This window comes from Sus scrofa, chromosome 13 (genome assembly GCF_054392235.1).
Source record: "Sus scrofa isolate SSC_HxYL_T2T_F1_AM1 chromosome 13, Sscrofa_HxYL_maternal_Yorkshire_Landrace_v2.0, whole genome shotgun sequence".
Classification (NCBI taxonomy): Eukaryota; Metazoa; Chordata; class Mammalia; order Artiodactyla; family Suidae; genus Sus; species Sus scrofa.
Genome location: NC_139395.1, coordinates 97,529,649 through 97,548,318, shown reverse-complemented (window position 1 = coordinate 97,548,318; position 18,670 = coordinate 97,529,649). Strand labels below are relative to the sequence as shown.

Genomic DNA, 18,670 nt, shown 5'->3' with positions numbered 1-18,670 from the left:
TGTTCTGTTTCAAAGGTGTGTTGTCTCTCTGGTGGCTGGGGAGGTAGGCTAAAGGCTACCAAGTTTCAGATGGCTCCTCCAGGACTCGGATGGAAGTGCATAAGCCCCAAGCTAGAGGGATCTTGAGAGGGCAACCCATCAGAGTCTACACACCTCAGGCCACCCTAGCATTTGCTCCCTATCCTCTGGAGTCAGCTTCATCCAGGCAAAGCCAACTGACTGCTGTTGGAAGAGTTAGATGCAACTCGGGGGGTGGGGTGAGGGGGGGACACTTTTCCATGGCACTTACAGAAATAACCTTAAGCTCTGATAAACTTTCAAAAATTCCCAGTCCAAACTAAAATGGTTTATGTCCTGTGTACTACTGAGAAATCAAGATAGAGTAAAAGGACAGTCTTGAATCATGTTCCAGAATGAGGGCACACTGCCTTGAAAAGCAGCATCTCAGCAGAAGACACAAGGTTGTAAAAAAATGTTTTTAGAAAATAGCAAAGGTGGAGTTCCCGTCATGGCTCAGTGGTTAACGAATCCGACTAAGAACCATGAGGTTGAGGGTTCGAACCCTGGCCGTGCTCCATGGGTTAAGGATCTGGCGTTGCCGAGAGCTGTGGTGTAGGTTGCAGACGCGGCTCGGATCCCGAGTTGCTGTGGCTCTGGCGTAGGCTGGCGGCTACAGCTCCGATTCGGCCCCTAGTCTGGGAACCTCCGTATGCTGCGGGAGCAGCCCTAGAAAAGGCCAAAAAAAAGAAAAAAAAAGAAAATAGCAAAGGCACCAAACATAACTCCATCTTCTCCTTCTGCTTCCCCTACATGTCCCTGGCAGGGAGGCGGCTCTGCGGAGCTGACCCTGGACACGTCCTAGTGCTTGTGAGTGTGTGCAGGTATCTGCTGAGCCCTCTGCTCTCTGCCCGTGGGTATGGGATGCTTTCTTCAGGAGACTCTCTGTTTATCGCTTCTCCTTCATCTCCCTGAAGGCCACCTGGGCCAGGGTCCCTTGTCCCGGCCACACTGCCTCTCCTCCTTGTTCTTTATGCTCGTTCCCATTGCCTTGTCCTTGTCCTTTTTCTTTTGCTTCATCATGCCAAGCTCCACAAAGCCTTTCAGCTTGAAGGGCCCCTTCTGGACCTGCTCACAGCCCTCCATGGCGCCCGTCTGCCATTCAGTATCATCTTTGCAATTTTTATTAGTAGTGTTATGCTAATAACATAACCTGTTATTTTGTAAAATGAATTTAGAGGCCTTCTTTTTCTCTCTCTTTACTCCATCATAGATTTAATGGTATTGGATATCCAGTTCTGGTCTCGGAAATTTTATAACAATCACCTGAGTTCCCATCTAGGCCTGGTGATTTGGTGAGGGGTAAAGCTTAGATAGCTTTCTCCATTTCTTCTCTGGTAATTAGTCTGTTCACAGTTTCTTTTTTTCTTTTTATGGCCATACCCTCGGCATACGGAGGTTCCCAGGCTAGGGGTTGAATCAGAGCTGCAGGTGCCGGCCTACACCACAGCCACAGCAATGCAGAATCCAAGCCCACATTTGTAGCCTACCTGCAACTCATAGCAGTGCCTAATCCTTTAACCCACTTAGCGAGGCCGGGGATGGAACCCACAACCTCATGGTTACTAGTTGTGTTCATTAACCACTGAGCCATGATGGGAGTTCTTATTCACTGCCTTGTTGTTTTTTCTGATAATTTGGAAGTTTTGTAGTCTATAATTCTTTAATTGGTTATTTTTAATAATTTCAAGTAACTTTAGCATTTTATTTGTTATCACCTATTATAGACCAGTATCTGTTGATTACAGAGGGAAAAAGAAATATGTCTAAATCTACTCCTGTCTCTCATCTTCCCCCTCTACACAGGATTCAGATTGACTATATTAGTGGCAGTTGTTAAAAGAATATTATTATAGTTGTTTTATGACTTTAAATCAATATATTGTGTCAGAATTATTTAGTTCATCTGAATTGAATTTATACCCTTCCAATATCAAAGAGGAGGAAATCAGCAGACCTATTCTTACCTCCGCCTGATATTTGTCATTATATTATCACTATTTCTACAGTTTCAGAAATTTTGGTTTTATGTTCAGTTCTACAGCTTAAATCTCCCATTTATTTAAGTTTAGTTCTATATTTAAATGGATTCCGTGTTCTCCAGCATCTTTTATTATCATGGCATTTGATTGATTAGATTTTGTCTTTAGGAACCACCTGTCCACATGAAGGGCCTTTTCCACAATGTAGTTAACATAGTTTCTTTCATTAAGTCCTGCTACCAAAAATAAAAAAATAATCAGCTGAACTAAACAGTGTGCTTAGTGATCTGCATGATTACATTTTGGCACAAGCTCATTGTTTTCATTGTATACTAGTAAGAGTTTGCGGATCATCATTAGTCCACGGACCACATTTCAAGAAGCACTATTTATTAGTGCTTAAAACATGCGTTCTTGGGAGTTCCCATCTGGCTCAGCAGTAACGAACCCGACTAGTATTCATGAGGACACGGATTCAATCCCTGGCCTTGCTCAGTGGGTTAAGGATCTGGCGTTGCCGTGAGCTGTGGTGTACGTCGCAGACGAGGCTCACTCGGATCCCAGGCTGCTGTGGCTGTGGTGTAGGCTGGCAGCTGTAGCTCCCATTTGACCCCTAGCCTGGGAACTTCAATAGGCCACAGGTGTGGCCCTAAAAAGCAAGGCAAGACAAAACAAAACATGCATCCTTGACTTTTCAAAGTCTGCCTTTAACTCCATTCCCCTTTCTCATGTATAGACTGTTACTGCACGTATATTAGTTCTGTGTGTATTCCAGATTCCATAAGACATTATGTTATATTCAGTGAGTATTAATTGAGATTTACCTTTTGAGCCGGTCCTCGTTCCAAGCTCCCATCTTAGATTTTTTTTTTTTTTCTTTTTAGGGCCACACCTGCAGCATATGGAGGTTCCCAGGCTAGGGGTCGAGTTGGAGTTGTAGCCACTGGCCTACACCACAGCCACAGCAACCAGGGTCTGAGGCAAGTCTGCGACCTACGCAACAGCTCCCGGCATTGCCAGATTCTTAACCCACTGAGTGAGGCCAGAGATCGAACCTGCAACCTCATGCTTCCTAGTCAGATTCATTTCTGCTGCGCCACAACAGGAACTCCTAGATTATTTTTCTTTTTCCTCAAGGGCCCTTTAGCATTAATTTAGATCTTTTGGTTTATGTTTTAGATTGTTTAAGAATATCTTTTTTAAGAGTATTTTTTTGTTTAATAATATTTCATCTTTATTTTTGAAGGATACATTTCCTAGATGTAGAATTTTTCTAGCACTTTGTAATTTGTAATAATACTAATTAAATATTTTAATATCCTGTGACTATATCTTAACCTTTAAATTTATCACTCAATAAAAATATTTTTTAGCAGGCTTATGACCAAAAGAACATTAGGCGAAGAGTTTACGATGCTTTAAATGTGCTAATGGCAATGAACATAATTTCAAAGGAAAAAAAAGAAATCAAGTGGATTGGCCTGCCTACCAATTCTGCTCAGGAATGTCAGAACCTGGAGGTAAGTGAGGAAAATCTGTTCACAGATAGTAGTTTGTTTTATTGTACATCAGAGACATTATAATTTAGAAATATAGTCACATAGTATTAAATTACTCCTGGATTGTTCATGTATACTATGCCTTTTTTAAAAACAGACTCGTTTATGTAGAATTTTAAAACTGGAAGATTTGGAAAGGTTTGATCTGACTATTGTCCTGACGAAAGCAAGGGACAGAGAAATGCCTTGATTTTTACTGTTTTTTTTTTTTTTTTCTTTTTTAGATTTTAATTTTTATTCTAATATAATTCTGAACACCCTACTAAAAAACATTTGGGGAGTTCCCGTTGTGGCTCAGTGGTTAACGAATCCAATTAGGAACCACGAGGTTGCAGATTCGATCCCTGGCCTTGCTGAGTGGGTTAAGGATCCTGCGTTGCCATGAGCTGTGGTCTAGGTCACAGATGCAGCTCTGTCCCGAATTGCTGTGGCTCTGGCATAGGCCATCAGCTGTAGCTCTGATTAGACCCCTATCCTGGGAACCTCCATATGCTGCGGGAAGCAGCCCTAGAAAAAGCAAAAAAAAAAAGACTAAAAAAAAAAATTGGGGGTGTGTACTAGAAATGATATCTTATTTGATGATATATGCTTGCTATATGCATCCAAAAAAAGGGGGGGGGGATTAAGTTGGTGATCCTTTGACTCTACAATCAGTGGCCACAGAACAGTATGGTATTTCACTTGAATCTTAATTGGAATGGATAGAATGTTCAGATTACATGAATTTGGGGATGATGTGTGCAGAAGCATATTTAAATGTTAACTTAAATCATTATACAAAATCTTTTTTAAATGAGTGTGCATCCTGACATACAGTTTCTGAATTGATTTTATGTGATTTTACTGTCATAGCCATAAAGGTAATACATCGAGGCTGACTACAGCTTATAGAGGTGAAAATGGTTGATTGCCTGCTTGTCTTAGGCCTTTGTCCACCCAGCAAATAAAAAAAAAAAATTGGTATTATTATACTTACGGATGGAGGGAGAAATCAGGCAGCCATCAAAAGTTAGAGCACAGTGTGGTTCATGGGCTACAGTGGAAATGTTCTTTTTTTCTCCTCTGGATAGAGTGAGATTTGAGGGTTACTTTAATTACCAGTAATATTAAGCCAGTAACAAAGATGAAATGAGCAAAAATCATCAATATCTATCTACCATGTGCCCTTTTTTTTTCTTGGCTACCCCTGTGGCATGTGGATGTTCCCGAGGCCAGGGGTGAAACCTGCACCACAATAGTGACCCAAGCCACTGTAGTGGCAACACCAGGTCCTTAACCCTCTCAACCACAAGGGAACTCCCTACCATGTACTTAACGATTATAAGGAGTTCCCTGGTGGCCTGTTTGTTAAGGATCCAGCATTGTCATTGCCGTGGCTCAAGTTCGATCCCTGGACTGGCCGAAAATAAACAAAGATTATATGAGACAAAATTTCTGACCCCATGAAGCTTTCATTCTAATTGAAGAGAGGAGAAATGAAAAAGGAGTTACCTAGGTGTTCCCGTCGTGGCTTAGTGGTAATGAACCCTCCTAGGATCCATGAGGATACGGGTTCAATCCCTGACCTTTCTCAGTGGGTTAAGGATCCAGCATTGCCATGAACTGTGGTGTAGGTGGCAGACATGGCTCAGATCTGGCGTGGCTGTGACTGTGGTGTGGGCCGGCTGTTGTAGCTTTAATTCAGTCCCTAGCTTGGGAACCTCCATATGCTGTGAGTGCAGCCCTAAAAGCAAAAAAAAAAAAAGGAGTTACCCAAAATGTGGTGACTCCTGTGCAAGAAGTCTGTACAAATTCTCTGGAAAGGGAGGGCTTTACCAAGAAAAAAAAAAAAGCCCTGTGCTCATTCCGGAGGGAGGAGTAGGAATTTGCCAAAGGGTTTAGGTCAAGGGGCCTTTGAGGCGCCGCATGGGCGGAGGCAGGCTGAAGACGGCACGCCTGCAGCTGAGTGTGGCCAAGGTACAGACAGGAGAGGGCATAGGGTTGAGTGGTAAGCAGTTGGGACCTGAACCTCTAAACGGCAGGAAGCTGCTGGAGAATTACAAAGAGGAGGGCTGAGAGGATGTGTTCCAAAGGAACCCTCTACTAGTGGCTTGGAAGTTGAAGTGACAGGAAGGTGAGGAGGGCAGTTGGAAGGGGTAGTTTGGAGAGGGTCTGAGTCACGGCTGCAGCAGCGAGGTTGCAAAAGTGTTTTAGAAGTAGAATCAGTACAGCTTGGCCTCGTTGGATGTGGGGCCTGAGGGGCAGCTGGGGCCACCCCATCACAGCTTCAGATGCAGGGAAAACCCCTGCAACATTTTTTTTTTTTTTTTCCTCATATGGAGGTTCCCAGGCTAGGGGTTAAATCAGAGCCGTAGTCACTGCTTACGCCAGAGCCACAGCAATGCAGGATCCGAGCTGCATCTGTGACCTACACCACAGCTCACGGAATGCTAGATCCTTAACCCACTGAGCAAGGCCAGGGATCGAACCTGTGTCCTTATGGATACTGGTCGGGTTCGTTTCTGATGAGCCACGATGGGAGCTCCATGCAACATCTTTTCAAATGTAGAAGAGCACAGAGATTTTACTGAGGATCTTTAAGTATTTTAGGATTAAATTGGTGGTGGTTAGAGGAACTGAGAGGAAACTCTTCGGGAAGACTAGGTGGGAAACAAATAAGAAAGATGCTATTGAAGTAGACAAGAAAAATGTCTGACTTAACGTCACTGGCTTTTGCCCAAAGACACAGTGAAACTAAGATCCCAATATATGTTTCCTAGGCAGTTGCAAGAGTGAGGAAGACACTAGTTGTTTGAAGCTTGGAAATTTGTCCTATAAGCATGTTTCTTATTACAAATAGGGGGTAGATATTGACTACGTAGACTCTAGGAGTTCCCTGGTGGCCTAGTGGTTAAGGAGTTGGTGCTGTCACTGGTGTGGCACAGCTTCAATCCCTGGCCTGGAAACTTGGTGCTGCAGGCACAGCCAAAAGAAAAAAAGTCATAACTGACTATGAAGGCTCTCTGTGCCCTTTTGAAAGTCAAACTGAGATCTTAAATGCGATCTTACTCTCATTCTTGAGGGGTGAATAAAGCAAAGTAATTAATAATAGGGTCGCTGAAACCAGATGGCTTCGGTTCAGATCTTGGCCCTGCCACTCACCAGCTGTGAGAGCCTGAGCAGTTACTTAGCCCTCTGCGCCTCCGTTTCCTTATGTGCAAAATGAGTGACAGCTGTACTTACTCTAGGGTTTTTGTAAATTTAGATAACACGTGTCAAGTGCTCCGCTCAGTGCATGCTCACTGAGTGCAGGCTATTACTCTGATGAGCACTCCTGTAATAAGTAGCAACAGGTACTGCAGGGTGGGAGTATTCATTAAGGGGATGGACGTCATTTTGACGTCAGTTGCTACAATTCTGCTGTCTTACCGGCTTGCTCCCCCAACCCCTGCACCCAGAAGGTGTGATTGGCCTTTCTTGATGTTGGTAGTTAAAATGGGTTGAGTTTCTCTAAGGAAAATTCTTGATGTCTCAGAACTGGGACCTGAAAAGTGAGCTGCACTTGATACGCTACCAGTGTTCATACTGTCTTGTAACCTGTGTTTTAAAGATAGAGAAGCAGAGGCGGATAGAACGGATAAAGCAGAAGCGGGCCCAGCTTCAAGAACTTCTCCTGCAGGTAAAGAAGCTGGGGTGTGTTTCATTGCCTTCCCTACTTACTTGTATTCTGCTTCTTTCCTTACTTGGTTTAAGAGTCAGTGTTTTCGGAGTTCCCGTCGTGGTGCAGTGGTTAACGAATCCGACTAGGAACCATGAGGTTGCGGGTTCGGTCCCTGCCCTTGCTCAGTGGGTTAACGATCCGGCGTTGCCGTGAGCTGTGGTGTAGGTTGCAGACGCGGCTCGGATCCTGCGTTGCTGAGGCTCTGGCGTGGGCCGGAGGCTACAGCTCCGATTCGACCCCTAGCCTGGGAACCTCCATATGCCGCAGGAGCGGCCCAAGAAATAGCAAAAAAGACCAAAAAAAAAAAAAAAAAAGTCAGTGTTTTCTACTTTGGGTGCCCTTGAGTATCTGGTGGGGCTGCACTGGGGTAGCCTCCCCCACATCCGAGCTCATCACCAGCTACACCATTTGCCTTTAAGATGCTTCTGTCTTTTACCACCATCAGGCCCTCCCGGCAGCTCTGATGTTTTAACATATTATGCAGAAGTTACTTTTGACTCTGATCCTTACTCTGAACAGAAATAATTTTAGCCCTAAATTGGAATAGCAAGGAGTAAGGCTAGTTAATTTGTAGGTGCTTTGAGTAAAATAATCTAATCCACCTATAAACTATAAATGACAGTAACATAATAAGCTTTGTAGAAATAACAAAACTTTAAAAAATGCATTTCTGTTTAAAAAAATTAAATGTTATAGTGTAAGAAGGATCCTTATATTGGTGCATTTTTGGATAATTGTCTAGAATTTGGATAATTTTAAAAATGAAATAGAGCTTTTGTATAAAATCATGTGACATAAAAATCACAGGGTAGATAGACTTTTTTTCCTATTTTTGGTAATTGCAATTGGTATAAAAATTCACTTTGAGCAGTAGTGAGGCCATTTTCAGTCCATTCAGAAAAATTATGAAATGAGCCAGTGAATCTTTATACTGGGGTTTTTAATCAGCAAGTTGTTTTTATATGAAACCCTTTCAACCAATTCTAAAGCCCATTTTGATTTGAACAGTTACAGGTCCTCTTTAATTTTTTTATTGTCTTTTATTTTAGGGCCACACTCATGGCATATGGAAGTTCCCAGGCTAGGGGTATAGTATAATTAGAGCTCCTCCACAGCCACAGCAACACGGAACCTGAGCCGAGTCTGCAGCCTACACCACAGCTCACAGCAACGCCCCATCCTCAACCCACTGAGCGAGGCCAGGGATCGAACCTATATCCTCATGGTTGCTAGTCAGATTCGTTACCCCTGAGCCACAACAGGAACTCCCATGACAAATTTTTTTTTCTTTCCTAAAATACTCACTTTGTCTTTTGGACAGAATGTGTTAAGTATTCTTACATATTCCAGATTTTTGTTATTCATGTTCGAGATGGTCATATTTGTTTTGTTTTTTTTTTTTCTTTCACATTCACATACACACCAAAGAGGCAAGAGAAAGGCCAGTAGCTCTTGCAGAGCTGTGTGTGGGCTGGGAAGGAAGCAGGACCAGGCGAGGCGCAGCAGCTGTTCCGCCCTCATCCGGCTTCTCTTTCTTACTGTTCCGTGTCTCCATCTCACACTGACCCCTGTGGGACCCACCTGAGGAGCTACCGCTGGAGCAGGCAATCTATGCATTTTTCATACTGGGTTTCCAAGATTAGGTTTTGTTTGAAGAGAGCATTCTGTTGCTTCTTAAACAAAAGCAAAACAAAACTCGAAAGCTGATGGTTTATTCCTGTGCTCCTCCCTGTGGAATTCTGCCTGATGGGATACCCGGCCTGCCTCGCTGTCACCGTCCCGGGCTGCCTCTCTGTAGTCCTTGTCCCCACATCCATATCTGCAGTATTTCTCTCCCAACTCACAGTCCCTAAACCTCTGTGCAAGGGCTTCCTCAGATTTCCTCAAAACCCTCATGGAGCCTTTGGAGCTTGATTTTTGGCATGTGTTATTATGAAAACCTGCTTATCAGTCTGCTTGTAAGTATCTGTTTATCAGAAGGATTTGTGCTGGGCAAGATTGTCCTCTTGTATGTATGTAGGGCTTTCCCATCTCGAGATGGCCAGCACTGAGAATGGAGGTGGTTTTTTTTTTTTTTTTCCCTTCCCCCCTGCTTATCTTTACACAATGAATTTTGCATTTTTTAAGTACCGTATTTCTTTTCCTTGAGTCTCTCCCAAACCAAATATTTATGGATGATTTCAGCCCAGGCGCAACCCAGCTGTCGACATTTAAAGCAGGTCTCTCTAAACATTAAAATGAAACCCAAAGTATCACTGAAAACAACTACTTCTGGTAGACAAACAGCTTATTTCTTCCTAATGTTTCCTTTTCCTTTCTTTCATCAAAGACCATTTATGAAGTTCTCGCAGAAAGTAAAATAAGCAGGTTGTCCCTGAACACCACGAGTTTGTCTTGCTGTGACCAAGCTAGCTTAATTTCTTTAACAAGTTAATGTCACAGCTGTTGACATCATACGACCCAAGTAACTTTTACCTACACGCCATCACTTCTCATTTATCCTTGGTGATAATGTAGGAGTGGGATGATGTGAGTAGGTTAGATTTACAGATAACCCAGGTGCCCTACTTTTATCAATACAGTTGTCCCTTGAAGCCCTTAAACCTTTTACAGAGCTACTAATGCAGAGCACAATGAACGAACACACCTGAAGCTGTTTAGCCTCTGTCAGTGAGCCTGGAAAAGAACAAAAGGCTGTGAGTTCCCTTGTGGCTCAACAGGTAAAGGACCTGGCGTTGTCACTGCTGTGGCTCAGGTTCAGTCCTTGGCCTGGGAACTTCTGCATGCCCTGGGTATGGCCAAAAAGAAAATAACAACAACAACAAAAGACCAAAAGAAATTAGTTCAAAACAAATGGGGAGTGGTATTTCTTTTTTACTCTCAAAATAACATATGTGTTTTTACTGCTTTCTTCACTTGAAAAATCTTTGCTGTCAAGGGAACATAGTATCGAACAATGAATCATAAATACATAAGAACTGTTACTTATCCCTGTTTATATCCCCCCCCATGCCAACCCCCTCCCAATGGCACTAGGACCACAAAGCTAGGCAAAATATAGGGGCGTCTCTGAGATGCTTTTTCTAGAAGAGAGCAGAAGTATTCAAACATACAATTCATTTCCCCAGTTTTACAGGTTCAGCATATTTTTTCTCCATATTAAGTGAAGGAAGTATTGAATATGAAATAGTCTTAGTTCATTAGCAGCAGAAAATAACACATAGGACCCAAGTAATGTTTGGTAATGAATGGTATCGACAGTGATGGTTTTGGGTAGTGACTTTTGGACACACTTTTAGGCCTAGAATATACTGGTGTCCCTTCTGTTTCGTGCATTTTCAAAAAGTAAATGTTTACTTTCCAGGGAGATAGCACCCAGCCATTTAAAAATAATAATTGTAACCAAACTTCAGTAAGGCCCAGAACCTAAAATAAACCACCTTAGAATAAGGCTATTGAAATGTAGAAAATAAACTCATCACTGCTGGGGGAGAAGATGGAGCAAGCCGAAGAAAGATTCCAACTTTAGTTTTTAAAACTAGTATCCGTTCTATGAGCAGATCAAAGACTTCAGTTGCCTAAGGTTTTTGTAACTGTGGGTTCTGCCTTATTTAAAAAGCGGTAGTAGGGACCAGGTCATGGAGATGTAGTTCCCTCGTCCCCTGAGACCTCGCCCTGGAAATGACCTTGCATCTTCTTTTGGTCTGACAGTGGGCCCCAGGGACTGGGGGCTCGCACCCTGCAGGCTGGCCCTACATCTGCCCTCTGCAGAGGGTCCAGGGGGAATTCACTGCCTACCCTTCCTGCCTTGTGGACAGTAGCTCCTCTTAAGCTAACTGGGCCATAGTTTCATGTTGATGGCAGAGCCATAGAGAGAAAGAAATTTCTGTGTGCAAGTCCATTTTCAAGCCTGTGCATTATTTCTGCCAACATCCCATTGGCCAAAGCAAATTACAAATCAAATGGTAGGGATGTAGGAGCAAAGAGAGAACTGTGACTTTTTTTGCCATCTATTACAATGATTACATTGAAATGTCGTTTTGTGCCAGAGGAAGCTATGGCCTCAAAATCCTGACAATGGTCTTGTAGGTAGACGGTGAACTGCCCCAGACAAGCATTCCACACAGTTGCTTGGGGGAGCAGTTCCAAATGATCTGCGACTACAGTGGCATCGTTAGAAGGAAGGGTCTGGCCTCTGAGGTGACTTTTGGGGCGGACAGTGCCCTCTTGGATGAAGGTTTTAGATGAGGGTTTCATCATGTGCTGGTTGGGTGGAACCAAGTCTGCCTTGAAAGTTTTACCTTGTGGTCCCCAAATGGAAAACAGTGGGGGGGCTGTGGTAGGAATTCCTTTTGTGGCTCAGGGGGTTAAGAACCTGACTAGTACCCATGAGGGTGCAGGTTCACTTCTTGGCCCTACTTAGTGGATTAAGGATCCTGCATTGCCACAACTTGCATGTAAGTCGAAGATGCAGCTCAGGTTTGATGTGGCTGGGGCATACGCTGGCAGCTGCAGCTCTGATTCGACCCCTAGCCTGGGAACTTCCATATGCTGCGGGTGCAGCCCTAGTAAGAAAAAGGGGAGGCGGGGGTCACTTTCTATGCCTTATGAGTAATGGTTATAACTAAAAGTAGCGAGATTCAGTGTAAAGATTCAGGCCTTGGTATATCTTAGAATCAGTTTCCTCATCTGGAAGATGTCAGGTGGGCAGAGGTTGGGCCAGGTTCCAGACTCTGCCCTCAGGATGCTTAGAAGTTCTGTGAAGGATCTCAGGTGAGGGCAGACCTGTTGGGGCTTAGGGCTCAGGACTCAGTCCCATGCATCCAGCCAGAGCAATGCTGCTTTCATCTGTTATATAAATAGTGGCTGTCCCAGAAGATGTCATTTGAAGAAAGGGTTCTGTGGCTTTATAAAATTTGCATATTTCTGGGCTAGACAATCTAAGAAGTGTATTTCATGCTAAGCTCTCAGGAGTCTGTGTTAGATAAATGAAAACAAGTCCACTTGGTGTCACTTTCTCTGTATTACTCACTCTATGAGTTGTGGGTGCACTGGCTTCTCCCAGATCTGTAAGATCCTGCTTTAGTGGGTGGTGGAAGCCATGGGCCCTATTATTTACATTAGGATACGTTAGACACCATTTAAGAGTATATTTTTCCCTTGAAATTTATTGAGTTGGATCGTTCTAATCTTTCTTCTTAAATATTTAATTTTAATTAACCCAGAGGTGAAAGGCCTCTTTAAATGCTCTCATTTTAAACTATATTTTAAGCGTATTCATCATAATCCATTTAGTTCCACCTCCTTTATCCACATGAAATGACTAAATGTATGTTTTTATTGATCATCACAGCAAATTGCTTTCAAAAACCTGGTACAGAGAAATCGGCAAAATGAACAGCAGAACCAGGGCCCTCCAGCTCTGAACTCCACCATCCAGCTGCCGTTTATAATCATCAACACAAGCAGAAAAACAGTCATAGATTGCAGCATCTCCAGTGACAAGTAAGTGGGGAACGAGCAGCAGAGTGCAGGGCTCACCTTCTAACGTTATGCCGAACAATTGCAAAATTAAGAGGGTTGTGCTCCAAGGCTGACTTCCTCAAGGCATATGAAACGGCTTTGCAGACATGGGGTGCCGTCACCTGCTAGTGCTTGCTCTGTCATTCACCCTCCGCAACCCCCTCTCTTGGGCCTGGCCCTGTGCTGCCTTTGTCATATGCATGGTGGTGCCCATGTATGTACATGTAGGTGGTGTAACTCTGGGCAGGTAAAGTAGAGCATCACTCAGGTAGGTTCGCTGGTGATTCACTGTCGTAGTTGATGCTGAGAATGGTTTAGATCAATGCTGCACTAAAGCAGTTGTTTTCCTTTGCTGTGTCAGAGTTGAGTGTGCTTCTCTTTATGATGAACGAACAGATGTGAAAATGCTAGATGTGTTCTCTGCTTTCTTTCTTATTTATCTCATCCTGTGAAGTCTGTACCTTTTGACCATCTTCATTCATTTCACTCACCCCCCATGTCTGGCAGGTTACCAGTCTGTTCTCTGCATCTGTGAGTTTGGTTTTGTTTTTTTTGTTTGTTTGTTTGTTTGTTTTTTTTGGTCTTTTCTAGGGCCACTCCCGTGGCACATGGAGGTTCCCAGGCTAGGGGTCTAATCGGAGCTGTAGCTGCCAGCCTATGCCAGAGCCACAGCAACGCGGGATCCGAGCCACGTCTGCAACCTACACCACAGCTCACGGCAACGCCAGATCTTTTAACCCACTGAGCAAAGGCAGGGATCGAACCCACAACCTCATGGTTCCTAGTCGGATTCGTTAACCACTGCGCCACGATGGGAACTCCTGAGTTTGGTTTTGGTTTTAGTTTTTGTTTTTTTAAGATTCCACTTATGAGATCGTACACTATTTGTTTTTCTCTTTTTGTCTCACTTAGCGTAATACTCTCAAGGGGCATCCATGTTGTTGCAAATGGCAGGATTTCCTTCTTTTTTTATGGCTGAATGACCCATTGTGTGTATACCCCACATTTTCTTTATCCATTCATCTGATGGTGGACACAGATTGTTTCCATGCCTCGGCTGTTGGAAATGATGCTGTAGGCAGTAAACATGGGAATGCAGGTTATCTGCTCAGGATTGTGATTTCCTTCAGATACATACCCAGAGGTGGGATTGCTGGGTCATTTTAATTTTTTGAGGAACCTCCATACTGTTTTCCCGAGCAGTTGGACCAGTTTACATTCCCACCAGTATGATTTTCATTTTAACTAAGATTGCTGCTACTGTTTATCATACTAGGTAAGCAGTAGCAGTTTTCAAATTACAGAATTTGTAATTTATTTTACTCTTCATGAAGACAGTAGTGGTCTTCAGGCTGTGACCATTATCGAGTTAGTTCAGGGCATAGGGTGCGGAGTGAGACAGATCCAAGTATGGATTGTGGCTCCCCCATTTAACTGCTCCAAGCTGTTTTCCTAAGAACTAATGGGGACCGTCCAAGGGTGTCTCATCACTTCGGTGGCTGCCATGATGCTTAAATAAGATGATGCCTCTAAGAGGTCTGACTCAAGGCAAGTGCTGCTGTCCCAAGGAGTCAGCATATAATTTGAGAGCAAAAGAAGGCTCAGTGATCACAGAGGCACAGCCCAGGACTGTTCCAGGGCTGGAACTGCTGGTTTCCTTAGAGCTAGGGTGTCACTAGGGGGCTAAATTTACCGTCGCTGGCGTTTCCCACTCTTTTCTCTAGCAGTGTTGCTTTCCTGTCTGTCCTGATTGCATACAGAGATTCTGGGTCACTTAAATAAGAAGGCACTTAAAAAAAAAAAAGGAGAAGGAGGAAGAAGAAGAAAAAATGAGGGTTTCAAAAGTATTTGATAATTAAGACTACAGACACAACTGGGAATTGTCAGGACCATGCAGGCTGTGAAGTCAGAAGATCCATTTTTCAGTCTTTCCTCTAACTACATAGTTTCTTAACCTCTCCGAGATCTCATTTCTTCCTCCATAAAAATAAGAATTAAAGCATTTATTTAACTTGCTGGTTTGCAAAGGTAAATCCCCAAAAGACCAGCCCACTGGTCAGTAAATGGTAGGTGTGTTAGTATTCACACACTTAAAATTCCTTACAAAAACCTATGTCTACAAGGACTGTTAACCATACTCTCTCATAAATCTGAGAATTCTAGAGAATGGTTAACATATTTTCAGGAAAAATGAACTGTTTTTGTGGGGAATTACTAAATTCTGTTCTTTGGTTCGTCTTAAGTCTAAAAAGAGTAGCAGGTTATCACAACATTGTATATCAACTGTACCTCAATAAAACTTAAAAAATGGAAAAGATAGGAGTTCTGGTCGTGGCTCAGTGGTTAACGAATCCAACTAGGAACCATGAGGTTGCAGGTTTGATCCCTGGCCTTGCTCAGTGGGTTAAGGATCTGGCTTTGCCATGAGCTGTGGTGTAGGTTGCACACGCGGCTCGGATCCCGTGTTGCTGTGGCTCTGGCGGAGGCCCGCGGCTACAGCTCCTATTAGACCCCTAGCTTGGTTTCTCCATTTGTCGTGGGAGCGGCCCTAGAAAAGGCAAAGAGACCAAAAAAAAAAAAAAAAAAAGGAAAAGATAAATAAAAAGAGCAGCAGGAAAGTCTGGGGACCAGTAGCCTAAAGGATTTATGGATTCTCTTCATCTCAGGCAGGGGTTCTAGTGAGGTTTCCTTCTTGGGTGGTTACTGACTCCGCCCTTTCCTCGCCCTCCCCTGAGTGAAAGAGGCACTAAGCTGCCTGAAGCTTGTCATTCAGGGTGGGGTCGTAAAGCCTGGTCTTCTGGTTATTTTGGTGATGTAGTCTTTCACCCTTAGCCGGGAGGCTTTCCCCCAATGAGGATTACATTTACAAAACTATCAGCTTTTAATGTATGCCTGAAATCATCCCTGTTGCAGGCATCCACTCCAGTTTGTGTGTGTGTTTCTGAAAATGTTAATGTACTTTATTCAACTTTATATACTTCAAATTACTTCAGTATGCCATTTTGCTTTAAATTGAAAATTGTGCCCTGATCTAAGATCTGGCATAAAAAGTTTTACACTTACCTGATTTTAATAGAATTTCGTGACACTGTAAGCCCACCATTGTCCCAGAACTTTGACCTACACTCTGTCCCCAAGGGCATGCCAGGGGCTAGGAGTCAAAAAGACTGTTTCTCCTTACCGTCGCCTTATTATTAAAAGCCTGTGTCAGGCAGCCAGGCATCCTGATTTGGTACTTTTCAAAGACATTCGGAAATGTGCGATGTATTATATGTGACACTTTTTCCCTAAGGCATTGTTACTCCTTAGGCCTTCAGGAATTGGGGGGCTGGGAGTTGTGAGTGTACCTTCCATTTATTGCTCATCTAAGGTGTAGCTAACACTTGACTCAGGAAAGTGAAACATCCAAAATCTTTTTTCCTTAATCCTAGGTCAGCTCATACTAGGAATATAGATATTAAGAAGGTTCTCTTTTTGTGGGTTTTTTTTTAAAATGATGCTTCATTTGCTTTATTTTTATTTAAGTATAGTTGACAATACAGTATTAGGTTTCAGGTGTGCTACACAGTGATTTGACATTTGCATACATTACAAAATGATGACCACGATAAGTCTCGCAACCATCTGTTCCTGTAAAACTTATATCATTGACCATATTCCTTATGCCATATATGATACCTCCTTGGCTTATGTATTTTATACCTGGAGGTTTGTGCCTTTACTCAGCTTCACCTCTTTCACCCACCACCGCCTCACCTCCCCTCTGGCAGCCACCCATTTGTTTTGCTGTATCTGTGAGCCTATCTTCATTTCATCTGTTTATTTTTTAGATTCCACACATGAGTAAGATTGTATGGTATTTGTCTTTCTGTCTGACTTACTTCACTTACCTTAATACCCTCCAGATCTATCCATGTTATCAATGGCAAGGTTTTTTTTAATGGCTGAGTATAATATTCCTGTGTGCGTGCGTGTACACACACCACATTTTCTGTAGTCATTCATTTATTGATGGGCACTTAAGCTGCATCCATATCTTGGCTATTGTGAAGATTACCTCAGTGAGGAGTTCCCATTGTGGCTCATCAGAAATGAACCCAACTAGTATCCGTGAGAATGCGGGTTTGACCCCTGACCTCGCTCAGTGGACTAAGGATCTGGTGTTGCCATGAGCTGTGGTATACTGCATGTGTGGCTCAGATCTGGCGTGGCTGTGGTGTAGGCTGGCAGCTGTAGCTCTGATTCAACCCCTAGCCTCGGAACTTCCATATGCCTTGGGTGCAGCTCTAAAAAGAAAAAAAAAAGACTACTTCAGTGAACATTGGATACGCACATATCTTTTTGAATTTTTGTTTTCTTTGAGGAAACACTTAGAATTGCTGGATTGTATGGCTATCCCATTTTTAATTTTTTGAGGTAACCTCCATATTGTTTTTCACAGTAGCTGCACCAGTTTACATTCCCAGCAACCATGTAGAAGGGTTCCCTTTCTCCCCATCCTTGTCAGCATTTGCTATTTGTTGTCTTTTTGATGATAGTCATTCTGACAGGTGTGAGGTGGTGTCTTTGTGGTCTTGATTTGTATTTCCCTGATGCGTAGTGACGTTGAGCATTTTTCCATGAGTCTTTTGGCCATTTGTAGGTCTTCTTTGGAAAAATGTCTACTTGGAAAGGCTTCCTTAATATTTTATCTGTTGTGACAAACCCATAGACAACTTCGAACAGTACTGGATTTAGACCAAAATTTCTGTCTCCAGTTTGCAGCAGTTTAATGAGGCATGAAATTTATGGATGCCTTTTGTCTGTCACAGGAGAATTGTTTGAGTTGGGAAAGTGGTTTATTTGAGATGTCATTCTTCTGAACCCAGCAGAATGACTCATTGCTCTAAATGGTGATGATTTCTAGTACATCCTCATTCTTATTTTTGATTATACAGAGCTCAAAACTATTTAGACTCCCCTAATACCACGCAGAAGCCCATTTTAACTTTGTTTCCTGATGCAGGTTTGAATATCTTTTTAATTTTGACAACACCTTTGAGATTCATGATGACATAGAAGTGCTGAAGCGGATGGGGATGTCCTTTGGCCTGGAGTCCGGCAAATGCTCTCTGGAGGATCTGAAACTTGCTAAATCACTGGTGCCAAAGGCTCTAGAAGGTTATATCACAGGTATGTTAACTAGTGCTTTCAAGTGTTGTGCTTGATTAGATATCAGACCTTAACTTGTTGAAACCTTTCTCATAGAAAATTAAAGCCCGCTGTATTCTCGTCGTCCATCCTCTGCCCTTCCTACCCCCAAATGTAACCTGTCTTTTGTATTTCTTACTTACCACTTGCTTTCCTTTACAAATACACAGTAGGCTAGAAACAATTTATTATTTAGTTTTGCCTCATTCTCACCTTTATATAAATGGAATCACAGTAATATATTCTTTGGTGATTTAACTTTTTTCACTTGGTGTCATGTTCTTTAGATTTGGCCACACGATTTAGTTTAGCTGTCATTCATGTTTTTTTTTTTTTTTTTGGTTTTTAGTACTGCTCCTGTGGCATATGGAGGTTCCCAGGCTAGGAAATCAGAGCTGTAGCCGCAGGCCACAGCCACAGCAATGCCAGATCTGAGCCTCGTCTGCAACCTACAATCACAGCTCATGGCTACGCCAGATCCTTAACCCACAACCTCATGGTTCCTGGTTGATTTGTTTCCGCTTTGCCATGATGGGAATTCCAATTTATGCATTTTTACTGCTCTATAGAATTCCCTTATGTGATGTATCATTATTTGTTTGCTTTACTGACAATAAACCTTAAGTTTTGTTTCCAGTTTCTTGATATTTAAAGTGCGA

The 18,670-nt window shown here is 42.9% G+C and overlaps 1 protein-coding gene across 50 annotated transcripts in view; it reads left to right on the top strand.

The window, feature by feature from the left end:
- Window positions 1-18,670, top strand: part of TFDP2 (transcription factor Dp-2) — a 189,478-nt gene that overhangs the window by 161,256 nt on the left and 9,552 nt on the right. For 20 of the 50 annotated variants that reach the window (XM_084989887.1, XM_084989908.1, XM_021069554.2 and 17 more), the window contains 4 exons: window positions 3,416-3,559; window positions 7,188-7,256; window positions 12,652-12,803; window positions 17,827-17,993. In XM_084989887.1, the coding sequence (XP_084846013.1) occupies window positions 3,416-3,559; window positions 7,188-7,256; window positions 12,652-12,803; window positions 17,827-17,993 (532 nt within the window). Of the gene's footprint in view, window positions 1-3,412; window positions 3,560-7,187; window positions 7,347-8,447; window positions 11,865-12,651; window positions 13,423-15,330; window positions 15,906-17,043; window positions 17,994-18,670 lie in introns of those variants that run through there. The other 30 variants (XM_021069563.2, XM_021069553.2, XM_084989890.1 and 27 more) reach the window with 7 other exon arrangements.